General features: G+C 43.5%; 1 protein-coding gene across 1 annotated transcript in view; it reads left to right on the top strand.

Annotated features, from left to right (window-relative positions):
• The window catches only part of LOC141121534 (vomeronasal type-2 receptor 116-like), a 71,598-nt gene extending 49,169 nt beyond the window's left edge, over positions 1 to 22,429 (top strand). The window contains exons 2-4 of the mRNA XM_073611154.1: positions 6,952 to 7,173; positions 14,569 to 14,692; positions 21,537 to 22,429. Of these exons, the coding sequence (XP_073467255.1) occupies positions 6,952 to 7,173; positions 14,569 to 14,692; positions 21,537 to 22,429 (1,239 nt within the window). The remainder of the gene's footprint in view (positions 1 to 6,951; positions 7,174 to 14,568; positions 14,693 to 21,536) is intronic.
• The last annotated feature ends 384 nt before the right edge of the window (positions 22,430 to 22,813 follow it).

Below are 22,813 nucleotides of genomic sequence, written 5' to 3'. Positions count from 1 at the left end.
TCGGAGATCTTCTTGATCTCTCTTCCTGATCTTTGTCTTTCTGATGATCTTGATTTCTTTCTTCCCTCCTTGTTTCTTTCCTCATTGTATGATCTGGGCTCCGCCTGACTGATCTCCGAGGTCCATTCTCCAACTGATGACGCCTGGGAGAATCTCGGCGTCTCATCTGTAAAAAACGCCCCGGAGTTCTATCTCGTCTTTCATACTGATGTTTAGGTGTTCTCCCTCTTTCATATTGGCCTCTAGGGATTCGTCCTCCCTCATCAATCATCTCAAAAAAAAGTTTTCCTTCTTTGATGGTAAGAGGTTTTACCCTTGTAAAACATGCTACACCTGTAGGCATACAAATGAAATTAAAAAGAAATAATCTAGTTTTAAATCATCTGTTACTGATAGAGAATACCAGATAAAAGACTTTATATCATGCAGAACAGAAGGGGTGGTTTATCTTCTGGAATGTCCTTGTCGGATCCAGTACGTTGGATGAACCAAAAGGGAACTCTGGAAGAGACTAAGGGAAAATACTCAAAATATAAAGAATGGCTTCACAAAACATAGTCTATCTAGACACTAAGACCAGGTCCGCAATAGAGACCACTCCTCGTTTATGGTATGGGGGATAGAAAAATACAAACCCCACTGGAGGGGTGATAATGAAGTGATAAAACTGAGTCAGTCAGAATCTCGCTGGATACATGAGCTCCGTACATTAGCGCCATTGGGACACAATGTGGAATTCGACTTGAATTGTTTTATGCATTAGTTCCACTTCACTCATTCTCTGGTTGTCAAAGTTATTTATTTATTTCCACTTTAGTCAATCATGATGATTTGTCACTTTATATATTTTTATCCTATGATCTCTAAATTATTCAGAGTGTTTATTCGCTGCTTTTCTAATAGAGCTGCCTCTCTTAATTTCTGTTATTTATTGGGCTGCTTCTTTCGAAATACCCACTAGATGGCAGGTCTGCGTCATGAGCAGTTTTTTATGCAATGGATTTTATGTAGTTGTTTTTAGCTTAGAAGAATTTTTATTAAATTGTCCACTAGATGGTGCTGTGCATCTATTATCTCGGTTGGAGATTAAGTTTTTTTTTTTTTAAACTTCATTTATTTTATTTAATATTTTTTTTATGGCATATCTTTGTAAATGAGCAAGTGAAATGTTGTTATTGCATTAATAGAATTTATAACATGAACAGGAGGGTTACTGTGGCAACCGTCCTGCTATAGTAGTCACCGCCGTGCACCCGACTCTATACCCTTTAAAAAAGTCACGTGAACAGTGACGCAACGCGTCAGTGAAGAGAGTCGGGTGACGTTCTGTTTCCAATCACGGCCGGGATCGGGAACCATTACAATTGAAATGCTAGTTTTTCACATTCAACTGTAAGTGTATTACCATTAATAAATTAGTCTGTTTTAAATACTGCACTATGGAGTCCTCCCTTCCTTTCTCTTTAATGGTCTAATGACATCTGGCTGAGATTCTGGGGCGCCCTGGGAACGGATCTGGTGGAGTTACTGGAGATTGGCTAGTGTGAAACTGTCAGCAGGGCTTACTTTGCTCTGTTATGGAGGTGAGAGGCTGGGGGAACTATTTTCCACACACACTGGAGATTGGTTGAACGGTGTTACTGGAATTTCTTTGATGAACTGCTATTCACATTGAAGGAGATTGTCACAATCAGATTGCACTGTGTGTGGGAACTTTTTTTCACATTAACTTTTTTTGTGTTTATTTCACCATTTGATTATTTCATTTGTTTGGACTATCTTGAACTATTTTTACACTTCATTGTAAGTTTTTACACAAGTTTTGCACTTTTTTTGCATTTTTGCACATTTTTTGTAGTTTAGCTACTCATTTTATGGCATTAATTTTTGCTAATCTTTTTTTTCGGCTTCTTTTGCACAGATTGCGTATTTTGCACATTCCTTGCATGCACCAATATTTTGTACCTTTGCGATTTGCTCACATTTTCTTGTGATTTGTTTAGATGTTTGTATTCACATTGGAGATATTCATTTATTTTATATTTATTTTGTTGCATTAATTATTCAGGAATCCATATTTTTAATTAATTTGTGATTTATTTTTGGAATCTATTATTCTCTATTTGATTGTTTATCTCATCATGATTTAGGATTTTGTTCATCTTGCAGTAATTTAGTAATTTTTTCAGGAGGGGCTTACCAAGCCATTCATTTATTTCCGGTTTGTGTTGTTTATTCATTTATTGCTACAGCATTGGTTTTGCTAATCTCTGGCTATACAACTTAATGAGAGATTAGTTGTAGGACACAATATCCCTCTGGATTTATCCTTTTGGAATCTCCAAAGATGTTTGTATCATTACATTAATTTGTTATGGTTATTTTTAGTAAGCGCCACTTATACTTTTTTGTTATGAACAATTTGGGGTGTTCGCGGCAAATTCGAAAGCCGTGGAACACCCTTTAAAAGTCTATGGTAGAAATCAAAAGTGCTAATTTTAAAGGTTAATATGCAAGTTATTGTCATAAAAAGTGTTTGAGGACCTGGGTCCTGCCCCAGGGGACATGTATCAAGGCAAAAAAAGTTTTAAAAACGGCTGTTTTTTCAGGAGCAGTGATTTTAATAATGCTTAAAGTGGAACAATAAAAGTGTAATATTCCTTTAAATTTTGTACCTGGGGGGCGTCTATAGTATGCTTGTAAAGGGGCGCATGTTTCCCGTGTTTAGAACAGTCTGACAGCAAAATGACATTTCTAAAGGGAAAAAAAGTCATTTAAAAGTGCTAGAGCTTGTGCCGGCTATAATGAATTGTCGGTCCGGCAATGCACATAAAAGTTCATTGATAAAAATGGCATGGAATTTCCCCACAGAGGAACCCCGAACCAATTTTTTTTTTTTTTAAATGCATGGGGGCCCCCTAAATTCCATTCCAGGCCCTTCAGATCCATATTAGACCCTTCAGGTCTGGTATGGATTTTAATGGGAACCCAGTGCCAAAGTTAAAGAAAAAATGGTATGGGGTCCCCTCAAAAATCCATACCAGATCCTTATCCAAGCATGCAACCTGGCAGGCCACAGGAAAAGAGGGGGGGATGAGAGAGGGTCGTCCCCCCCTCCTGAACCGTACCAGGCCACATGCCCTCAACATTGGGAGGGTGCTTTGGGGTAGAGGCCCCCCCCAAAGCACCTTGTCCCCATGTTGATGGGGGGAACGGCCTCATCCCCACAACCCTTGCCTGGTGGTTGTGTGGGTCTGTGGGCGGGGTGCTTATCAGAATCTGGAAGCCACCTTTAACAAGGGGACCCCCAGATCCCCCCCCCTGTGTGAAATGGTAACGGGGTACAAATATACTCCTACCATTTCACAAAAAATGTGTGAAAATGATAAAAAAAGACACTACATGCCTTGGGAAAAGTATTTATTAAAAAAAATACAACTGTCCCACGGAGTCTTCTTCTTCTTCTCGCGCTCCGGCGGACCGAAAAAGAAAAAAAAAAAGAAAAGCCGCAAGCCACCTATGATCTGCCTCCATGGGAGGCACCCGGCATAATGACGGGCCTCTCAGGTGACAGATCTTTTATAAGTGAGGACGGAGCCACACAATGTCTTCGCCGGGTGACCCCCTCTGACATAAGGGGATATCCCTATGGCTTTCCAGTAGCGTCAGAGGGGTACGTAACTGAGTACTTATAAAAGATCTGTCATCTGAGAGGCCCGTCATTACGGCGGGTGCCTCCCATTGAGGCAGATCGTAGGCGGCTTGCAGATTTTTTTTTTTTTAGGTCCTTTGGAGCGCGAGAAGAAGAAGAAGACTCCAAGGGACAGTTTTATTTTTTTAATTTTTTTATAAAGGACTTGTCCCAAGGCGTGTAGTGTCTTTTTTTTTTTACCATTTTCACACATTTTTTGTGAAATGGTAGGGGTTCATTTGTATCCCATTACCATTTCACACAGGGGGACAGGATCTAGGGGGTCCCCTTGTTAAAGGGGGCTTCCAGATTCCGATAAGCCCCCTGCCCGAAGACCCCCACAACCATCGGGCAAGGGTTGTGGGGATATGGCCCTTCTCCCCATCAACATGGGGACAAGGTGCTTTGGGGGGGCTGCTACCCCAAAGCACCCTCCCAATGTTGAGGGCATGTGGCCTGGTACGGTTCAGGAGGGGGGCGCTCTCTTGTCCCCCCTCTTTTCCTGTGGCCTGCCAGGTTGAGTGCTTAGATAAGGGTCTGGTATGGATTTTTGGGGGGACCCCACGCCATTTTAAAAAAAAATCTTGGCGCTGAGTTCCCCTTAAAATCCATACCAGACCTGAAGGGTCTGATATGGATTTTGGGGGGGACCCCCACACCATTTTGTTTTTTAAATTTTGGCACGGGGTTCCCCTTAATATCCATACCAGACGTAAAGGGCCTGGTATGGAATTTAGGGGGCCCCCCAGGCATTTTTTTTTATTTTGGTTCAGGGTTCCCCTGTGGGGAAATTCCATGCCATTTTTATCAATGAACTTTTATGTGTATTGCCGGACCGACAATTCATTATAGCCGGCACTATCCCTAGCACTTTTTAAATGACTTTTTTCCCTTTAGAAATGTCATTTTGCTCTCGGACTGTTCTAAACATGGGAAACATGCACCCCTTTACAGGCATACTATAGACACCCCCCAGGTACGAAATTTAAAGGAATATTACACTTTTATTGTTTCACATTAAGCATTAATAAAATCACTGCTCCCGAAAAAACTGCCATTTTTTAAACTTTTTTTTGCATTGATACATGTCCCCTGGGGCAGGATCCAGGTCCCCAAACACTTTTTATGACAATAACATTCATATAAGCCTTTAAAATTAGCACTTTTGATTTCTCCCATAGACTTTTAAAGGGTATTCCGCTGCTTTCGAATTTGCCGCGAACACCCCAAATTGTTGGCTGTTCGGCAAACGGGCAAACAGCCAATGTTCGAGTCGAACTCATGTTCGACCTGAACATAAAGCCCATCCCTAGTCTCCACGATGATATTGCATCTGATATGGCTCTTTAAAAGGTGTTTAAGGAGTCTCCAGCTAATACTAGATGGTGGTCCCTTTTAAGGTTAAGTCTCCCACTGTCACTCCATATGTTTAGGATAAAGAAAGTATTCCTCCATAGTGTAGTAGATAAAGGTAGTAATGGTTTATTGAAAATAGCAACTCTTACTGTTAGATATAGATACAGTGACTTGCCAGTCTCTTGCATTAGTTCCGGCCTGGACTGCCCTACGCGTTACGTCATGGAACTTCAAAATGGGGACTTTAGATTTTTCCTGTTTGGCTCCCATAGACTTCAATGGGGTTCGCCGTTCGGGTCAAAACTTTTCTGATGTGAACCAAACAGGGGGGTGTTTGGCCCATCTTAACCACAATGTGTCCTCCTTTGTCTGAGGGTTTTATAGCTAAAATGGCTTCCAGATTCTGATAAGCCCCCTGCCTGCAGACCCCCACAACCACTGGCCAGGTTTGTGGGGATGAGGCCCTTGTCCCCATCAACATGGGGACAAGGTGTTTTGGGGTGGGGTGGCAGAGCCCCCCACCCCAAAGCACACACCCCCCATGTTGAGGGCATGTAGCCTGGTGTGGTTCAGGAGGGGGGAGCTTGCTCTTTCTCCCCCTTTCCTGGCCTTCTAAGCTGAATGGCCAGATAAGGGTCTGGTATGGATTTTGGGGGCAATCCATTTTTTTAATTTTGGCATGGGAATTACCCTTAAAATCCATATCAGACTCAGAGGGCCTGGTATAGACTGGGGGGGGGGGGCACGCTGTTTTATCTTTTTTTTAACCAGCATTTTTTTTCTTGTAAAGCTGTCATCAGGGAAACCCATTGACAGCTGATGACTCATTTGTAAAGGATGGCGCAGCCAGTTTCCTGGCCCTGGTCCCTAACAACAAACTTATACTGCACATTTATTGGGCAAAGCTTCGCCCAATCAGCAGTGCACAGTGCATTGCAGGGTGTTCAGCGGGTCGATCATCCGCCAAACACCCTGCAAATTTGAGTGTTGGACGAACAGGCCGAGCAACCAATGTCCAGCCTGAATTCATGCTCGGACTGAACCGTTTGCCCAACTCTAATTGTGGTAGCGAGTAATGAACAATAAATAAGGATGGGTATGAAAATTCTTCAATCTCTCCATATGGAGTTTTCTCTGTCCTCTGCTTATCTCTCTTAGGCCGAGTACACACTCTCGGACATTCCAACAACAAAATCCTGGATTTTTTTCTGACGGATGTTGGCTCAAACTTGTTTTGCATACACACGTTCGAACAAATGTTGTCGTAAATTCTGAACGTCAAGAACACGGTGACATAAAAGACATTCGACGAGCCGAGAAAAATGAAGTTCAATAGCCAGTGCGGCTCTTCTGCTTGATTCAGAGCATGCGTGGAATTTTGTGCATCAGGGTTGTGTACACACGCTCGGAATTTCCGACAACAAGTTTTGTTGTCAGAAAATTTGAGAACCAACTCCCAATTCCGGCAGCATCGACGGACCCTACACATGGTCAGAATTTCCGACAACAAGCTCCCATCGAACATTTGTTGTCGGAAATTCCGAGCGTGTGTATGCGGCATTAGAGTAATATCCTGAGTGTAATACAGGAAAAGTTCAGTTTTTTTACTCTCCTGAACATATACATACAGATCTGTCCAATCGGAAAATAAAATGAATGATTGATGATTTTCTGAATTATTATTATTATTCTTTCCATATCAGAGAGATGTACATTGAGACATTGCAGGGGAATCAAAAAGTGAAGAATAAGAGATAATCCAGATTCATTCATTCCTATTCACATTTATAGGAAGGTTTCCTAGTAACCTGAATCTAAGCACTTTGTATTTTTCTAAGCAGACTTTAATTCCAGAACTCATATCTGTATATAGTAATGTGTGTATTTCTGTCTTCTGTGAAAAGCTCCTAAAATATGTGAGAAATCTTTATTACATGGACAAAAAAGCTGGCGAGATCGACTTTAATAAGAGAAGAGAAGCTCTCTCCAATCTTGTGTTATACAGATGGATTATATTTAACAGTTCACATTATTATAATATCCCGATATCCATTATTAAAAGCCCAGACTTTGTGCCTGAAACATTTGCCGATATGAGTGATCCTTTCTTCTGGAAAAGCGGCAAAGTAAGAAATCATTTGATTGTTTTCTGTTTATATCATTCACTGAGGTGGTTCCTCATTAGGATTTATAGGGATATTTTATTTGGATTTTGAAATAATCTGGGTGAAAGGTGAATTGGAGGGAAGTAGAGAGGACACATTGCTGGAAATGGCAACAATGGAGCTCTGTCTACAGAAACACGTAGAAATATCACAGCCTGTACCAGAGTGGAGCAGAGAGGGAGGATACAGATGAGGTGTATATGAAAGGGAAAGTCCATTGCACCATCCCTGGATGGCTTACATACTCAATCACCCCTGAAGTTTGGGATAAATCGTGTTTAGGCCTATTGCATGGGTCCATGTAACAGGTACGGGTCCATCTTACATTCACTGCATGGTGGTGCACTGGAGTTTAATTTGGTTTTGCAGCACTGAGATTAGGGATTCAATTACTAACAGTATTTCACAAAAAATTTTCTGTGGTGAAGGACATAACTGCTTGGAAGAACTTACTGCCTATTTTCTCTGTGCGGACTATATTATTGGCATTTAAGGAGTTGTTTGCAGCATTAGTTATTTATTTTACACCACCCGATTTTATTGGTGGAGCACTGGGATTATAATATATTGCCATATAGCAATACCAAGCAATATTCTGGGAAGGATTTTCCATTTATGTGTAATTGTATGTTTATCACAAAGACCTAATTACTGCACTATTACCATATTTGTTATTCTCTTCATTGTCAATGTTCACATTTAGTTGTAGTATTTATTCACAGCAGTGCAACACATTGCCAGGTTATATAGCTAATATAACCCATAAATCTCGTGCACACCGCTCTCTTAAATTAATATCAAGCTGTAGTACCCTAAGATCTATAAAACGTTGTGACAAATGATATGGATTAGCCGTACTCCCACTACTAAGGACCAGTGCTCTGCCCTCTGTGTTACGTCATCGACTTCATCCGTCTTCATAGTGTTGAGGGAAGAGACGTTCCAGTAGCAGTGGTTCTGATTAGGATCCCTTCACACTGCCTTTCTATTGACTTACAATGGAAAGTGCTTTTAAAAAACTGCATCAGTGCAGCATGTAGGACTTTTTAAAATGCAGCACACCTGCAGTGAGAAGAGTTCCAAAAAATTTAAAGGGATACATTATTCATGCATTTTTCTTCTGCCTTTTTAATCCCCAAAAATTGATCAGTCTGAAAGAGACGGTCAGCATGATTCCACCTGGAGCGAGGAGCCCATGTGGAGTGTCTCTGCCTCTGGCACTTCATTGTGCAGTTCATTGTATTTCTTTTTATGTGAGAGAGATTTTAACCCCTTAGTGACTAAGGGTAAAACACACGTTCATTTCTGAGCACAATTTTGCAGACTGAACATGTGTTAGTAAAACTGTACATATCATCACAGGTACTTTGTGCATTCAGGTGGATTATATATGTTTTATTATCAAAGGAAATGGCCCAAAATAGGAAAACATTTTTTTTTATTTAGCTATATATTTTTTGCTGCTACCTTAACCTACCACCAAGGAACAACCCAAAATAAATTATTATGTTTCAGATGATCACAGTGATACCACATATATGTATGTTAGTTGTTGTAGGTACCTGTAGTACAGTTCAGAAAAAATTGTGCACTTTTTTTATCCTACCTAAAATACAATGACACTAACTTAAACTTTTTTTAATCATGCTCAAAATATACAGACCATGACCTTTGACCCCAACCTGTGACCTTTACTTGACCCAAACACTAACCCTGGCACTGATCTAGATCATACATTGATCCAGACATTTTTTTCCTTAATTTTTTTCATACCTTTGTAATTCACTTCTTTCTCTCTGCATGGAAAGAAAGGTACAATGTATCTCTCCCTCCATTCAGAGAGAAAGAAAACACAGGGGCAGGCTGCACAGTGACTGATCACTGTGATAGCCAATCAGAGGCTATAACAGCAATCCAGTGACCTGGAACTGGGAGTCCTGGGTCTTAATAGTTTTTATGGGACCCGGAGCTCCTGGTGAGAACCCGGTCTCTGGACTGGGAGAGTAACGGGACATATTGGAGAAGTTTTATCATACAGCCAGCTGGACATTGAAGTAAATGGTGTGTAAGATCATTAGAAAGGGAAGTTGGAATTTAAATAAAAAAGTGAATGTATTCTTTAAAGGAAAAACAAAGGATCTTTACTGAAGCAGTTAAGGGCAACACAGGAACAAATTACATCTTCACACATTCCTGTACAGAGTTTTCTAAATGCCCTTGAGGTAGACATACCTGATTTAGCTGCAAAGTTCATAAAAGTAATCCTTTCAAGGCAACTTAAGCAGTAAATCCACAGAGGTATCAAGTAATCCCTTAAAGTCCACGATTTGGCAATAAACCACAAAAGGCAGTGAGTCCATGATTGGTAGATTAAAGTCTATGTGAGTCCTCAGGTTCCCAAACCCCATAGAGTACCTTGACCAGGCCCCAAAATTGGGGAACAGACCAACAGAGAAATGGCTACATCTTGGCAGTTTTTCCCCAACCGACCTCTCTGGAGAACTGATGAGCCCCTATTTACAGTGCCTTGAAAAAGTATCCATGCCCTTTGAAATTGTCCACATTTTGTCATGTAATATTTTTTTTCTCTTTCAATCAATTTTTATTGATTAAGGTAGAAGTCATATAAAAACTGAATGCAGTTACATCATACATGGGTGATTGCTCGCAGTATAAGAGCAAAAAGTGAACAGTATGTATAAGTGTGAATGGGTACATGGGGTATTAATTTATAAAAAAAAAGTGGTAGTATGAAGATAAACCTTTAACAGGGTGTAATGCTGGGTCAGGGGGTTGGAATAAGAGTTTAGAAGTAGTTTTTGACCTTGTTCATTGGAGGAGATCTAGAGCCCAGGGAGCAGTCCCATGGAGCCGAATAAAGAAACCGGTGGAATAGAGAGGATGACGTGCTATAGCTCACAGGTTATGTTTGAGACAACTTGGTTATGCTGTCGGTGTGGCTCCTGCCTTTATTTGTGACTTCCCTAATCTCTAGCCCATAGAGTTAAGGTTCCAGACCCAGCATGACCTGTAATTAAATAACATTTATTAAGATACATTGATTAGATGGATACAACTAGGACATAGTAATAGTGGGTGTGAGAGTGTAGGAAATGTTAAGAGTACTGAGAACACTCCTGTTTGGTGCTGCGCCCAATCATACTAGAAGGGACTAGGTATATCCTCGAACAGTGGATCTCTTAATGTGCGTTGTGCACCCATTCTTCATGGGGCATCTTATACCCAAAACTAAAGCCCTAAGGCAACAACATTGTAGAGAGAGTGTGGAAAGAAAGAGAGAAGAAAGGAGAATAGGATGAGAGGGATAGAAAATAAAAGTTTTAGATGTCCTGTCGGGTCTCCAGGGTGGGCTCAAGAGTCCTGTTTAGGATTCAAGTGGACGTGTATATAGTTGGCCCACGGTTCCTGAGTGGCCTCAAACCTCTGTACCGTGTTCTGTAGTATACTGACCATTTTCTCATGGGCCATGATCCACAAGATTTTCTTTTTTGTCATGTCAAAGGAGACAAAGGGTCGCTTTCAAGCCTTAGCTATCGTCAGTTTAGCACCTAGAAAAATTAAATGAATCAGTCGCTTTGCGTTCTTAGATGCCTTCTCTATCAGGAAGTTTCATAAAGCAATATGCAGAGATTTGGTGACTTGGACACCTGTAACCTTGCGCACCATAGAAAATATTTTGTTCCAAAAGCTTCTTATTTTGGGGCATTCCCACCAGATATGAAGCATCAAGCCTGTGTATGAGCAGTCATTGAAGCAGAGGGGGGAGGCTGAAGGATAACATTTTGCCAACCCTGAGGGAACCAAATACCACCGTGTTATGACTTTGAGGTCTGCCTTAATCAATGTGACATTTAGGATATCTCAATAGGCCCTTAAAACCGTGCCATGCCATTCCTCCAGGTCCCACTCTTGGGAAAGGTACCTCTCCCAATCCATCATTTAGCTAGGTTTAGAGCTGGCCCTAGACAGTGACTCGTAGATCACCAAGATCCAAGATTCCTCCTGTCTGCTTCATGGCCTGACCACACCAGTGTTCATAGATGTTAGGTGGGGAGTATTTAGTTACCCACAAGGAATGTAAGAAATCTGAAGAAATTTGAATCTCTCTAAAGTGGGCATTTTGAGTTTGCTAACGCAATAAGCCAGGGTAAGTGGGCCCGAGAAGTTGAAAAAGTGACCAATCCTCAGGCCCGGATTTACACCCTTTGCCGCCCCAAGGCCGGGTCCTTCAATGCTGCCCCCCCCAACCCCACACACACACACACACCATCATTCTCGTCCTTTATCGATGACTGCTACAATATATCATTTAAAAACATATCTCCACTATATACTGCCCCCTCTATCATCTCTATATACTCCCCCCATCATCTCTATATACTCCCCTCTATTGTCTCTATATACACCCCTCTATCGTCTCTATATACATCATTCTATCATCTCTATATACACCCATCTATCATCTCTACATACACCCCCCTCTATATACAGGTATACAGGCAAGCCAGGACAATATACAGGCAGGCTAGGATGGTATACAGGCAGGCTAGGACGGTATACAGGCAGGCCAGGACAATATACAGGCAGGCTAGGACGGTATACAGGCAGGCCAGGATGATATACAGGCAGGCTAGGACGATATACAGGCAGGCTAGGACGATATACAGGCAGGCTAGGACGGTATACAGGCAGGCTAGGACGGTATACAGGCAGGCTAGGACGATACACAGGCAGGCTAGGACGGTATACAGGCAGGCTAGGACGGTATACAGGCAGGCTAGGACGGTATACAGGCAGGCTATGACGGTATACAGGCATGCCAGGACAATACACAGGCAGGCTAGGACGGTATACAGGCAGGCCAGGACAATACACAGGCAGGCCAGGACAATACACAGGCAGGCTAGGACGGTATACAGGTAGGCTAGGACGGTATACAGGTAGGCTAGGACGGTATACAGGCAGGCTAGGACGGTATACAGGCAGGCTAGGACGGTATACAGGCAGGCTAGGACGGTATACAGGCAGGCTAGGACGATATACAGACAGGCTAGGACGGTATACAGGCAGGCTAGGATGTATACAGGCAGGCTAGGACGGTATACAGGCAGGCTAGGCTCTAGCCTAGGGGAGAGAGAGAGAGAAGGTGATGATCATGAGGAAGAGAGGGGGGAGAAGAAGGTGCATAGCACAAAGGAGTGGGAACAGAGAGGGGGGTTATTCTGGGGGTCTCACTTGCCAATTATGCTCTCCCATTCAGGCTGGTCTCCCCCAGGGCTGTGGCAGCTATTGTTTGAAAACAGAACTCCTCTCACAGCACAGTACAGTGCATTGCATGCATGTGGCTGGAGTGTGGGTGGGCACAAATGGGAGGCGGAGTACTGGATTGGACAAGCACTGCAGTGAGGGAGGGGTTAGGAAGACAGTGGAGACCGAACACAGCCCGACTCCTGCACAAGCTAGCTGGCTTTCCACGCTCTCACTGTGTCACTGTGACAGGATGCCAGAGGCTGTTGAGCGCCGGAGTTAGAGGGGAATAGCTATCCTTGATCTCCACTCCATACAAGTCTTGCTGCCTGGGGGAGAAGACGCTCCTCCCGCAGCTGCCTACAGACTCCGCCCCCTGCTCTCCTTTCTAGTCAGAACAACTTGTTTATCCTCATCCCCGCCCTGCTCATACATAGCTCTGAATGATGTTAGTGCAGGGGGGCGGCCGCAAAAGCTGAGATGTCGCCACAGGAGTGGTGCCGCCCCTGCACTACTGCCGCCCTGAGGCCTGGCCTCGGTGGCCTTGTGGGAAATCCGGCCCTGACAATCCTTTAAACCCCTTTGTCCAACCACCCCTGAAATGCCTAAATGTTCATACCTGGGGGAATTGTGGATTGTAAAAAGAGGAGGGCAAGTGGGCGGATGTGGGAGATTAACTCTGTGTGGCCTTTCATTCTCTACCACAAGGAGTATGAGTGAGGAAGTGGAGGAATATTAAAAGTTGAGCTGAAAATCCCTAAATAGCATCAAATGTCCAAACTGTACTAAAACAGTCCAAGGCACAAAAAGGAAAATATAAAGAACAAAACAATGTGAAGTTTTAAATCAAGTGCTTGTATGTAGACAATCCAAATCAATCCTCCACCATGTGACGTCACCAACATTAAGGTTAGTATCTGCCATTACTGCAACAGGTGGACACTCTATTATGGAAGGTGAGAAATGCAATGGGAAGTATCAGCTGCAGTGTGTCCCGGGAACCTGTAGTGCAGATGATGTCCCTCTCTCCTGCCATCCGTCCCACACTTGGTATAAACAAATGGTAATAGTTGGTGGTTAAAAAAAGATAAAAAGCTGCAGCACAATAATAAAAGACTTGCGGTGACTACTCAGTGCATCCTCGCCCGACCGGTTTCGTCACAATTGGACTTTTTCCGGGGGGTGCAGCGCATCAATCAGCGGTGTGTCACTCTGACACACTGCATCATCGATCTTGGTAAAGAGCCTATGTGACCAATCACAGCTGTTTAGAGCAGTAACCAGAAAGTGCTAGTAATCGGCTTTCCTTAGTTCACGCTGACAAGGCATGGGTAGAGGAGAACTGACCAGCGGCTCTCCTAATAGGGGGGTCTGCGCTGCTAATCAGCTCATTGATTATCAGTGCAGCTACCATCAGAGGTGCCTATCGCAGATAGAAATAAGTGCCCATCAGATGTCAATCAGTCCCCATCAAAAATGCCCCTCATTGCCGATTAAAAGTGCTAATCAGTGCCCATCACATATGCCAATCAGTGCCCATCAGTAATGCCTGTCAGTGCCTCCTTATCAGTGCTGTCTATCAGTGCCATCAGTACCACTTTTTTTTAATAATTATATTTTTTATTGAAGTTGTAGATATAACAAACAATGAAAAGAAAAGGATTTAACATCCTAGAAAAAAAGATATCACAGTACAACTTACAATTGTGTTTTGTAGGTGATACAACATAGACACCTAGTGCAATTCAAAACAGATCTAAGAAAGTTAAAACAAAATTATGTATAATAGAAACTAAGAAAAACTTATTTTTTTTTTTAAAATGTTGTTTTTTTAAATTTGTTTATCAAAAAATAAAAAACCCAGTGGTGATTAAATAACACCAAAATAAAGCTTTTATATATATAAAAATGTAATTTGAGCACAGTATTGTCATTCAAAATGTGACAGCGCTGAAAGCTGGAAATTGGCCTGGGCAGGAAGGGAATGAAAGTGCCTGGTATTGAAGTGGTTAAAGAGAAGCCTTGCACTGAAAAAAAAAGAGATATGGCGGACCTTCACATAATAATAATAATATTATCTGATTTCAGGTTACGGTATCTCGGTGCTCAGATCCCTGTTTACCTGGCAGCAGAAAAAAGTTTGGCTCTTCAATTCATAAATGCTGCTATGAGTGCGTCTCATGTCCTGAAGGAGAGATCTCCAACATTTCCGGTAGAGTTTGTATTTGTTAGTAAGTTATTGTTGGACTGGACAGAAGTTACTTCTGTTTTTAAAGTGTATGCCAGATAAAAACACATATACAGTATAGTACATCCCTATAACGTGTGCAGATTTTCCCATGCTTTATCCTTTCAAAGACCAGGGGCAGATCCAGGGGGGGTCAATGGGGCAATTGCCACCACCGAGAAATTTGTTGCGGCCGGGCTGCCGGGTCAGTGTGTGGGCGGCTCGGTGTGAGCGCGCAGCTGGCCAATCAGCTAGCTGGGTGGCGGGGGAGCAGAGAGATGAGATCATCTCTCACCGCCCTGCATCCCTGCAGTTACTTCCGCCCTCACTGTGCAGGCAGCGTGGGCAACAAAGAGATTACATTATCTCTCTGCTGCCTGACTCTGGGAGTCAGCAAGAAACAAGCAAAACACCACCTTAGCAGGCAGGTGACAATCTGCAAGGTGTGGCAGGTGATCTGGCAAGTGACAATACGCAAGGTGTGGCAGTTGATGTGGCAAGTGACAATCCGCAACATATGGCAGGTGACGTGGCAAGTGAAAGCTCGCAAGTTGTGGCAGGTGACGTGGCAAGTGACAATCCACAAGCTGTGGCAGGTGACGTGGCAAGTGACAATCCGCAAGGTGTGGCAGGTGACATGGCAAGTGACAATCCGCAACATCTGGCAGGTGACGTGGCAGGTGGCAATCTGCATCTGGTGGCAGGCAAGTGACAATTCGCAATGTGTGGCAGGTGACGGTGGTAAGTGACACACTTGGGGCTCCCACTGATTCTGCATTATGGTGAGTTGAACCGTTTCATTTTATATTACAATGTAATAATAGAAATAATGCGCTTCAATCATCCTGACACCATAACAACCATGGTGCCATGATGATTGAAGCAACAAAATCAGCCATTTCCCTGATAAATTGCCCACAAAAAAACGTATTTCTGGCAGTGCCCCTCCCGAGACAAGACTCTGGATATGCCCCTGGCAAAGACCCTGCAAATACATAAAGATACCTGTTGATCCTACCAGAAATGCACTCAGCTCCTAAATCCTGTTGTGGGCTGACAGCAAACAGGAGTTTGTGGACTGAAATAACAAGAAATGGTGTCAGCCCTGCCCACTTGTATTTTGCTATTGCTACTACTATTACCACTACCAAAAAGTCATTTTTTTGCACGATATAAATAATGTTGGCCTGTCATAGCCTTACACGACTGAATGAATATGCCTGATATTTGACAATGCACAGCATTGCTGACCCCAGCTATTACATAAAAAAAAAATTACTCTCTGCCACCTCCCTGACCCTTCCCACCCTACCCCTCCTAACCACCACATCTAGACTACCTTCTCTACTTGTCTTGCCCACTTTTGTTCCCATCACCCTCTCCTCTAAATGCAGAATTCTCCTCTTCCTCCTCCTCCCCCAATACTTCATCATCTCTGACCTCTTCTATCCCTATCTCACCCCACCCCTTTCCTACAAATCTCTGTAATTACATACATCCCATTCTAAATACAACAACCCAATATATCTTACCCCCTCATCCCTGACACCTCCAACAGATAGTGGAGGACTAGAAGATGAATGAACCCTGTCCACCATTTACTCCTCCCCATGATTAGACCTATCCAGAGAGAGTGTTGTATTCTCCAATGGTCTGTACTTTGTATGGATTCAATGCATGGATTAAGATTTATTTTCTTATATGTCTCATCTGGTTGTACTTCATCTCCATTAAATAAAGATTAGAATAAAACAAAATGAAAACAAACATTGTAAAATTCCCTTTATTCATTTTATGTATTAATCACATCCATCTGATGTCCGGTCTATATCTGTCCTTTTTTAAGCATCCCCCTACCTTACTAGCATTGTTACTGTGATACAGATGACCTATGTGTGATCTACTAGGTGTGATTACTAACAGGGAAAGATAATTCACACGACCTTGTCCACTCTATTCAGCAGGAGATCTATGAGCAGACCTCTACTGAATCAGAGCTGAGCAGGACTAATGCCACTTTTGTGACATCCATGGCAGTTCAAACCATTCCCCTATCCTTATTTCTACATCATAGAGACTAATCGCTTTGTAGTCTCAAGACAAGAACTAGGTGGGCTAATTAGACGGAGTTGAGATAACACAGGAAGTGTGCACAGGACAGCTCTGAATTTCTGACATCATCAACAGGTATTTTTTTTTATAAAATTTTTCAACATACATACAACAGCAGGCCACAGATGTGGCTAGCAACCACCAGCTATAACACAGTTACCGGTGGACAGTTACAAACAAAGAAAACATAAGAAAACAAAAAAACATAAAGACAATACTGAAATTAAATCCCCCCTCGTCCCCCCTATGCAGCAGAACTTTGGCTAGACATAAACAGTCAATGCTGGGCCTCCAACTGAAGGTAGGCACCTGATGGCTTAGTGCCTGAACTTTCTGATGCCCTGGGCCATGATACCGGATAAAGTCAGGAGTATGGTCCAGCACCTCCTCCCCCCCAATCACAGTCATGAGAATTGTTAGGAAGAAAACAATTCCCCCTCCCAGAGTGATCAGCTCCCCCATTATGAGATAACTGATAGATCTCCGGTACTTCAATTATATTCACCTCCCTTTATAGTTTATCATACCAAAGATAGTTTACCTGGCGTTAGTCCAATACCGTATCCACAGAAGCCATCCAGCCACCCCCCAAACCTTGTCAAAATTGGTCAGCGCCCCTCTGCTCAAATAGGTAGCTTTATAAAAATGGTACAGCCTTGTTAACCAATGCTTTCCAGGATTCCAAGGTTGGAGCTGAGGAGCTTTTCCATGAAAGGATAATCAGCTTTTTAGCATAGAACAGAAAGAGGGTAAGAAGAGTCCTAATAGCCCTGGTGGTAGCCAAGGGCTCCACCAGATGCAGCAGACACACCTCAACAGTCATGGGGATCGAGATAGAAGTGACTGACCTGATACAACATGCAACAGCTTGCCAGTATGGTTTGACCTGTAGACAGTCCCAAAATATATTCATAAAGTTTGCTAAGGGTGCAGAGCACCTCCAGCATAAGGATTGTTGGTTCCCAAACATTTTAGCAAGTCTGGCTGGAGTCAGGTTAATCCTGTGCAGGAATTTATAGTGTATTTGTCTGTCTCTGGTAGAGACTAGGTTCTGAAATGCAGTTTCCAAGACATCATCCCAGTCGTCTCTGTCCAACCCCAGGGTTACAGCTTCCCAGGCCCGTCCGCAAGGTTACAACAATTTGGTAGTTTCCTGGAAGACATCTTTATATAAGCTGGAGACCAGTTTGGATAATGAGTCGCTGCGTGTCAGTAATTCTAGGTCACTGAGCTCATGAAGGGTGTCAAATGGTAAGAGGCCCTTAGTCCCCTATAGACCAGGTGAAACAGCGTCTTGTATGAGCCCACACAAGCAGCCTCCAGTGACACCGCAGCATCGTCTGGAGGAGTAGTCAACCAACGGTGCGCCACCGTCAATTGGCCAGCTAGAAAATATTTGTGGAAGTTTGGTATTGCAAGGCCCCCCTCTCCCCACGGCTGCTGAAGGATGGCTAATTTAAGGCGGGGGTTCCTCCCTGCCACAAAAAGGAGGAGATCATACTGTCTATGGACTTGAAGATTGACCGTGGGATCCACACTGGAGAGTTCCTAAGGGTATATAGTAGTAAGGGTAGAATCTTCATTTTAATTAGGTTTATTCTCCCAATGAGAGACAAGGGAAGATTTTTCCAGGAATGAAATTTCTTAGCTATAGTGACCAGTAATGGGGACACATTGAGACTAATGAACTCCGTCACTGAGTTTGTAATTTGAAGTCCTAGGTACTTAATTTGCGTTACCAATTGCAGGGAATTACTGGGGTCTGCCTGGCTAGGCGCTGCATGGTCATGCAGTGGAAGTATTTTGGACTGGCTAATTTAAGGCAGGGGGTTCCTTCCTGCCACAAAAAGGAGGAGATCATACTGTCTATGGACTCGAAGATCGACCGCGGGATCCACACTGCAGAGTTCCTAGGGGTATATAGTAGTAAGGGTATAATCTTCATTTTAATTAGGTTATTCTCCCAATGAGAGACAAGGGAAGATTTTTCCAGGAATGAAATTTCTTAGCTATAGTAACCAGTAATGGGGACACATTGAGACTAATGAACTCCGTCACTGAGTTTGTAATTTGAAGTCCTGGGTACTTCATTTGCGTTACCCATTGCAGGGGATTACCGGGGTCTGCCTAGCTAGACGCTGTATGGTCACGCAGTGGAAGTTTTTTGGACTTAGTCCAACTGACCTTGAGACCAGAAACCTCTGCGAATCGACCCAGTAGTGACAGTGCAGCATGTAGAGAGGGTCCAGTGTCCCTAATGAATAGAACTAGGTCGTCCGCATAAAGGGTTGTGGTTTCGGAATGCCCACCCTGATTTTCTGGATTTGAGATGAGGAGCACAGTGCAATTGCCAGGGGCTCCATGAAGAGCGCAAATAAGCCTGGTGATAAGGAGCACCCCTGTCTGGTACCTCAGGATACTGGAAAAGTGCCAGACACCCCGCCCTTAAGGTGGAGTGCCGCTACCGGATGGTCGTATAGCATTGATATCCATTTGAGGAATATAGGACCAAACCCCATGCGTTGCAGTAGCCCCTTCAGAGGATGTCTCCCCCATCTATTTGCGTATTGGTGTACACCCTATGGATATTAATATTGGTAGCTTTTTTGGGCTTGAACCCTGTCTGGTCAGGTGATATTAAGTGATCTAGGATTTTCATCAGCCTATTAGCCACCATTTTAGTAAGTATTTTAAGATCCATGTTTAACAATGCTATGGGCCTGTAAGAGGAGCGGTAGAGAGGGTCTTTATCTGGTTTGGGGAGTAACACCACATGGGCTTCATAAAACGAGGGGAGCAAGCTCCCTGCTTCAAAACATTCCCCATAAAGTTGCAAAAGTCTGGGAGACAACATGTCCAAGTAGGCTTTGTACCACTCTGCAGGGATCCTGTCAGGGCCTGGCGATTTACCATTGGGGAAGGAGGCAATGGCCGATGCCAATTCTTTAGCAGTGAAGGGTGCCTCAAGGTCTGCCGCCACTTCCCCAGGCAACTCTGGTATCTGGAGGGAGCCCAACAGGTCTGTCAGCACCTGACTGTCATACCTTGGGATAGCTGCAAATAGATCTGAATAGTAAGACACAAAAGCCTGCATAATACTTTCTCCATCTCTCACAAGGGTACCCCCAGATGAATAGATGCAGGGGACGGCTGTATGCATTCGAGCATTCGCCGCCAAGTAGGCCAACAATTTTCCATTCTTGTCACCCTTCTCAAATAGCTCCTCTGCTCTGCACTTAAATGTACAGTGCGTAATGTTTTGAAAATGGCCCAATAAGGCCCTTCTGGCCATCTGTAGCTCTGTTAGGGTGGAGGGGAGGGAGCGTCAGCCTGGGTCTGTGCACATTGCAGTTCATGAGCATGAAGCGCCTCCGATTCTGAGTTTTCTCAGCTCTAGGGGCTTTGATGGCCGATATATACACCCTACGAGTAGATGCCTTAAACACATCCCAGACCATGGGCCCATCTGCTGAGCCCCCATTGATGTCCCAGTATTCATTCAAATGCGGGAAGACCAATGCCTCAACGGAGGCCTCATTTACCCAACCCGAGTGCAGCATCCAGAGTCCACGACTGCCGCACGTGGTGTGACTCAGCATTACCTGTAGGGGGTATGATCAGAGAGCCCCCCAGCCAGGTAACCGGCCTCCGCAATTTGTGGCAACAGAGCTGGGTTAGTAAAGTCTAGTTCAATACAAGAGGAAGAGGTACTGACATGGGAAAGATAAGAATAACCTCTCTCGCCAGGATGTTTCCACCGTCATACCTCTTCCAAGGCCGCCGTGTCCGTCCAGTGCCCAAGCTCCAGATTCTGCTCCCAGTGCGGGTTAGAGGTGTCTAGCCCATAATCTAGGATGTTGTTAAAACCCCCAGCCACAAGCAGTTTCAGTGGGCCAAAGGTGGCAATCTTCTCCAGAAACTGGTACAATACCTCATTTTTGAAGGGGGGTGGAACATATACGTTCACTATTGCCAGTAACTGCGATTCTGTGGATTAAAATGGCCACTCCCCTGGCATAGGAGGAGTGAGTGGAGTGTATGGCTCTCTGTATCCAGTTTCTGTTCAGGGACAGAATTTTGCTACCCATAAGGTGAGTCTCTTGTAAGAGGATAATATAGGGGTTCAGGGATTTAAGGTACTGGAGGACCAATGAACATTTGAGTTTGGAGTTTAATCCATGGACATTTCATGAAATTAGTTTAAGATCACCCATTAGGAGGGGTAGTGCATGGCATAGTGACATGAGACAATCTATAAATTGAGGAGGAACGGGGGAAGAGACCTGAGCACAGAGAGCCACAGAGCATCACATCACAGCAATTGAACAGCATATATCTTTTTAGGAAATTAACAAACCCTTGTGCTCGAGTCTGTAAGACAAACCACAGAGGGAGGAAAAAAAATTCCCCAGAACAGAAAAAAAAATTGAAAAACAAAATGAAAAAAAAAGAAAAAGAGAAAAAAAGTCATAGAAGGTAACATTCGAAAGACCCAACGCCCTGTTTGCTCCAGGTGAACCGAACCAAGAAAATAGAAAAAACGCCGGAGAAACTTTTAGTCCCAACAACATAGGAAACGTTAGTGGATTGTTCCGACCTAATTATGTATTTAACATCAAATAAAAAGGGTTCATTATCAATATTCTTCCCATTATCACTTTTTTCTGCCTATAACACATTTCTTGTGCTCATTGTGTTTGTATTGTTCTTCCTGCAGACAGTGAAAACTGCATGAAATGTCCTGATGATGAATGGCCAAATGAGAAGAAGGATCGGTGTGTTCCAAGAGTGGTGGAATTTCTCTCCTACACTGATGATCCCATTGTTGCAGTATTTTCAGCTGTCTCCATCCTCTGTTGTCTTCTGACTGGTTTAATATTGGGGATATTTATACAGTACCAGGACACCCCCATTGTTAAAGCTAATAACCCTAACCTGAGCTATCTTCTCCTGGTCTCCATCATGCTTAGCTTCCTCTGTGTCTTCTTGTTCCTTGGCCATCCAGTAGATGTGACCTGCATGCTGCGTGTAACCTCTTTTGGTGTCATCTTCTCAGTTGCCATCTCTTCTCTACTTGCCAAAAGTATCATGGTGTGTATTGCTTTTAAAGTCACCAAACCTGGGAGTCCCTGGAGGAAATGGATGGGAGCCAAACTGCCCAATTTTATCATTTGTATCTTCTCACTGGTTCAAGTCATAATCTGTGTCACTTGGTTGTCTATTTCTCCCCCCTTCCAGGATGGGGACACTCACTCTTATCAGGGAAAGATCATCATTCAGTGTAATGAGGGTTCAGTTATCGGCTTCTACTCTGTCCTGGGATATATGGGGCTTCTGGCAGCTGTGAGTTTCATTATCGCTTTTTTAGCCAGGACATTACCGAGCAGTTTTAATGAGGCCAAGTACATCACCTTCAGCATGCTGGTGTTCTGCAGTGTCTGGATTGCCATGATCCCGGCCTATCTGAGCACCAGAGGAAAATACATGGTGGCTGTGGAGGTTTTTGCTCTAATGGCTTCAAGTTCTGGACTTCTTGGCTGTATATTTTTCCCAAAATGTTACATAATTCTGTTCAGACCTGACCTGAATATAAAAGCAGCTATCCACTAATATGTGTGGAGGAACACTGGGTTACCAGTAGTCATAGCATTATCTCTATTATTGTTCATTTTGGTATTTACCTAGTATATATATAAAATGTTCATTCTCAATAAACACTTTAATACTTACCTGTTTGGTGGACAGTGAGTCTAATTTTTGCTCTGGACACCACTGGTATCAAAAACTTGTGTTTGTTGTAAACCGTGTCCCCCGCAGAGCATAGTAGTTCCTCCCACCAGCCGTTACATCATAGGCTGATCTGCTCAGAGTGTGACACTGTCTTGTAATGTAACTGTGTGCAGGGAGAGAGAGGAGCTGTCGGAATTCAGCGTTGATGTCGGGGGGGGGGGGGCGATCAGCTATCGAACATCAGCCAATAGGATGGGGAATGGG

This window comes from Aquarana catesbeiana, unplaced genomic scaffold (genome assembly GCF_042186555.1).
Source record: "Aquarana catesbeiana isolate 2022-GZ unplaced genomic scaffold, ASM4218655v1 unanchor224, whole genome shotgun sequence".
NCBI lineage: Eukaryota > Metazoa > Chordata > Amphibia > Anura > Ranidae > Aquarana > Aquarana catesbeiana.
The sequence above is the reverse complement of the archived record's forward strand: the minus strand, read 5'-3'. Positions and strand labels throughout refer to the sequence as shown.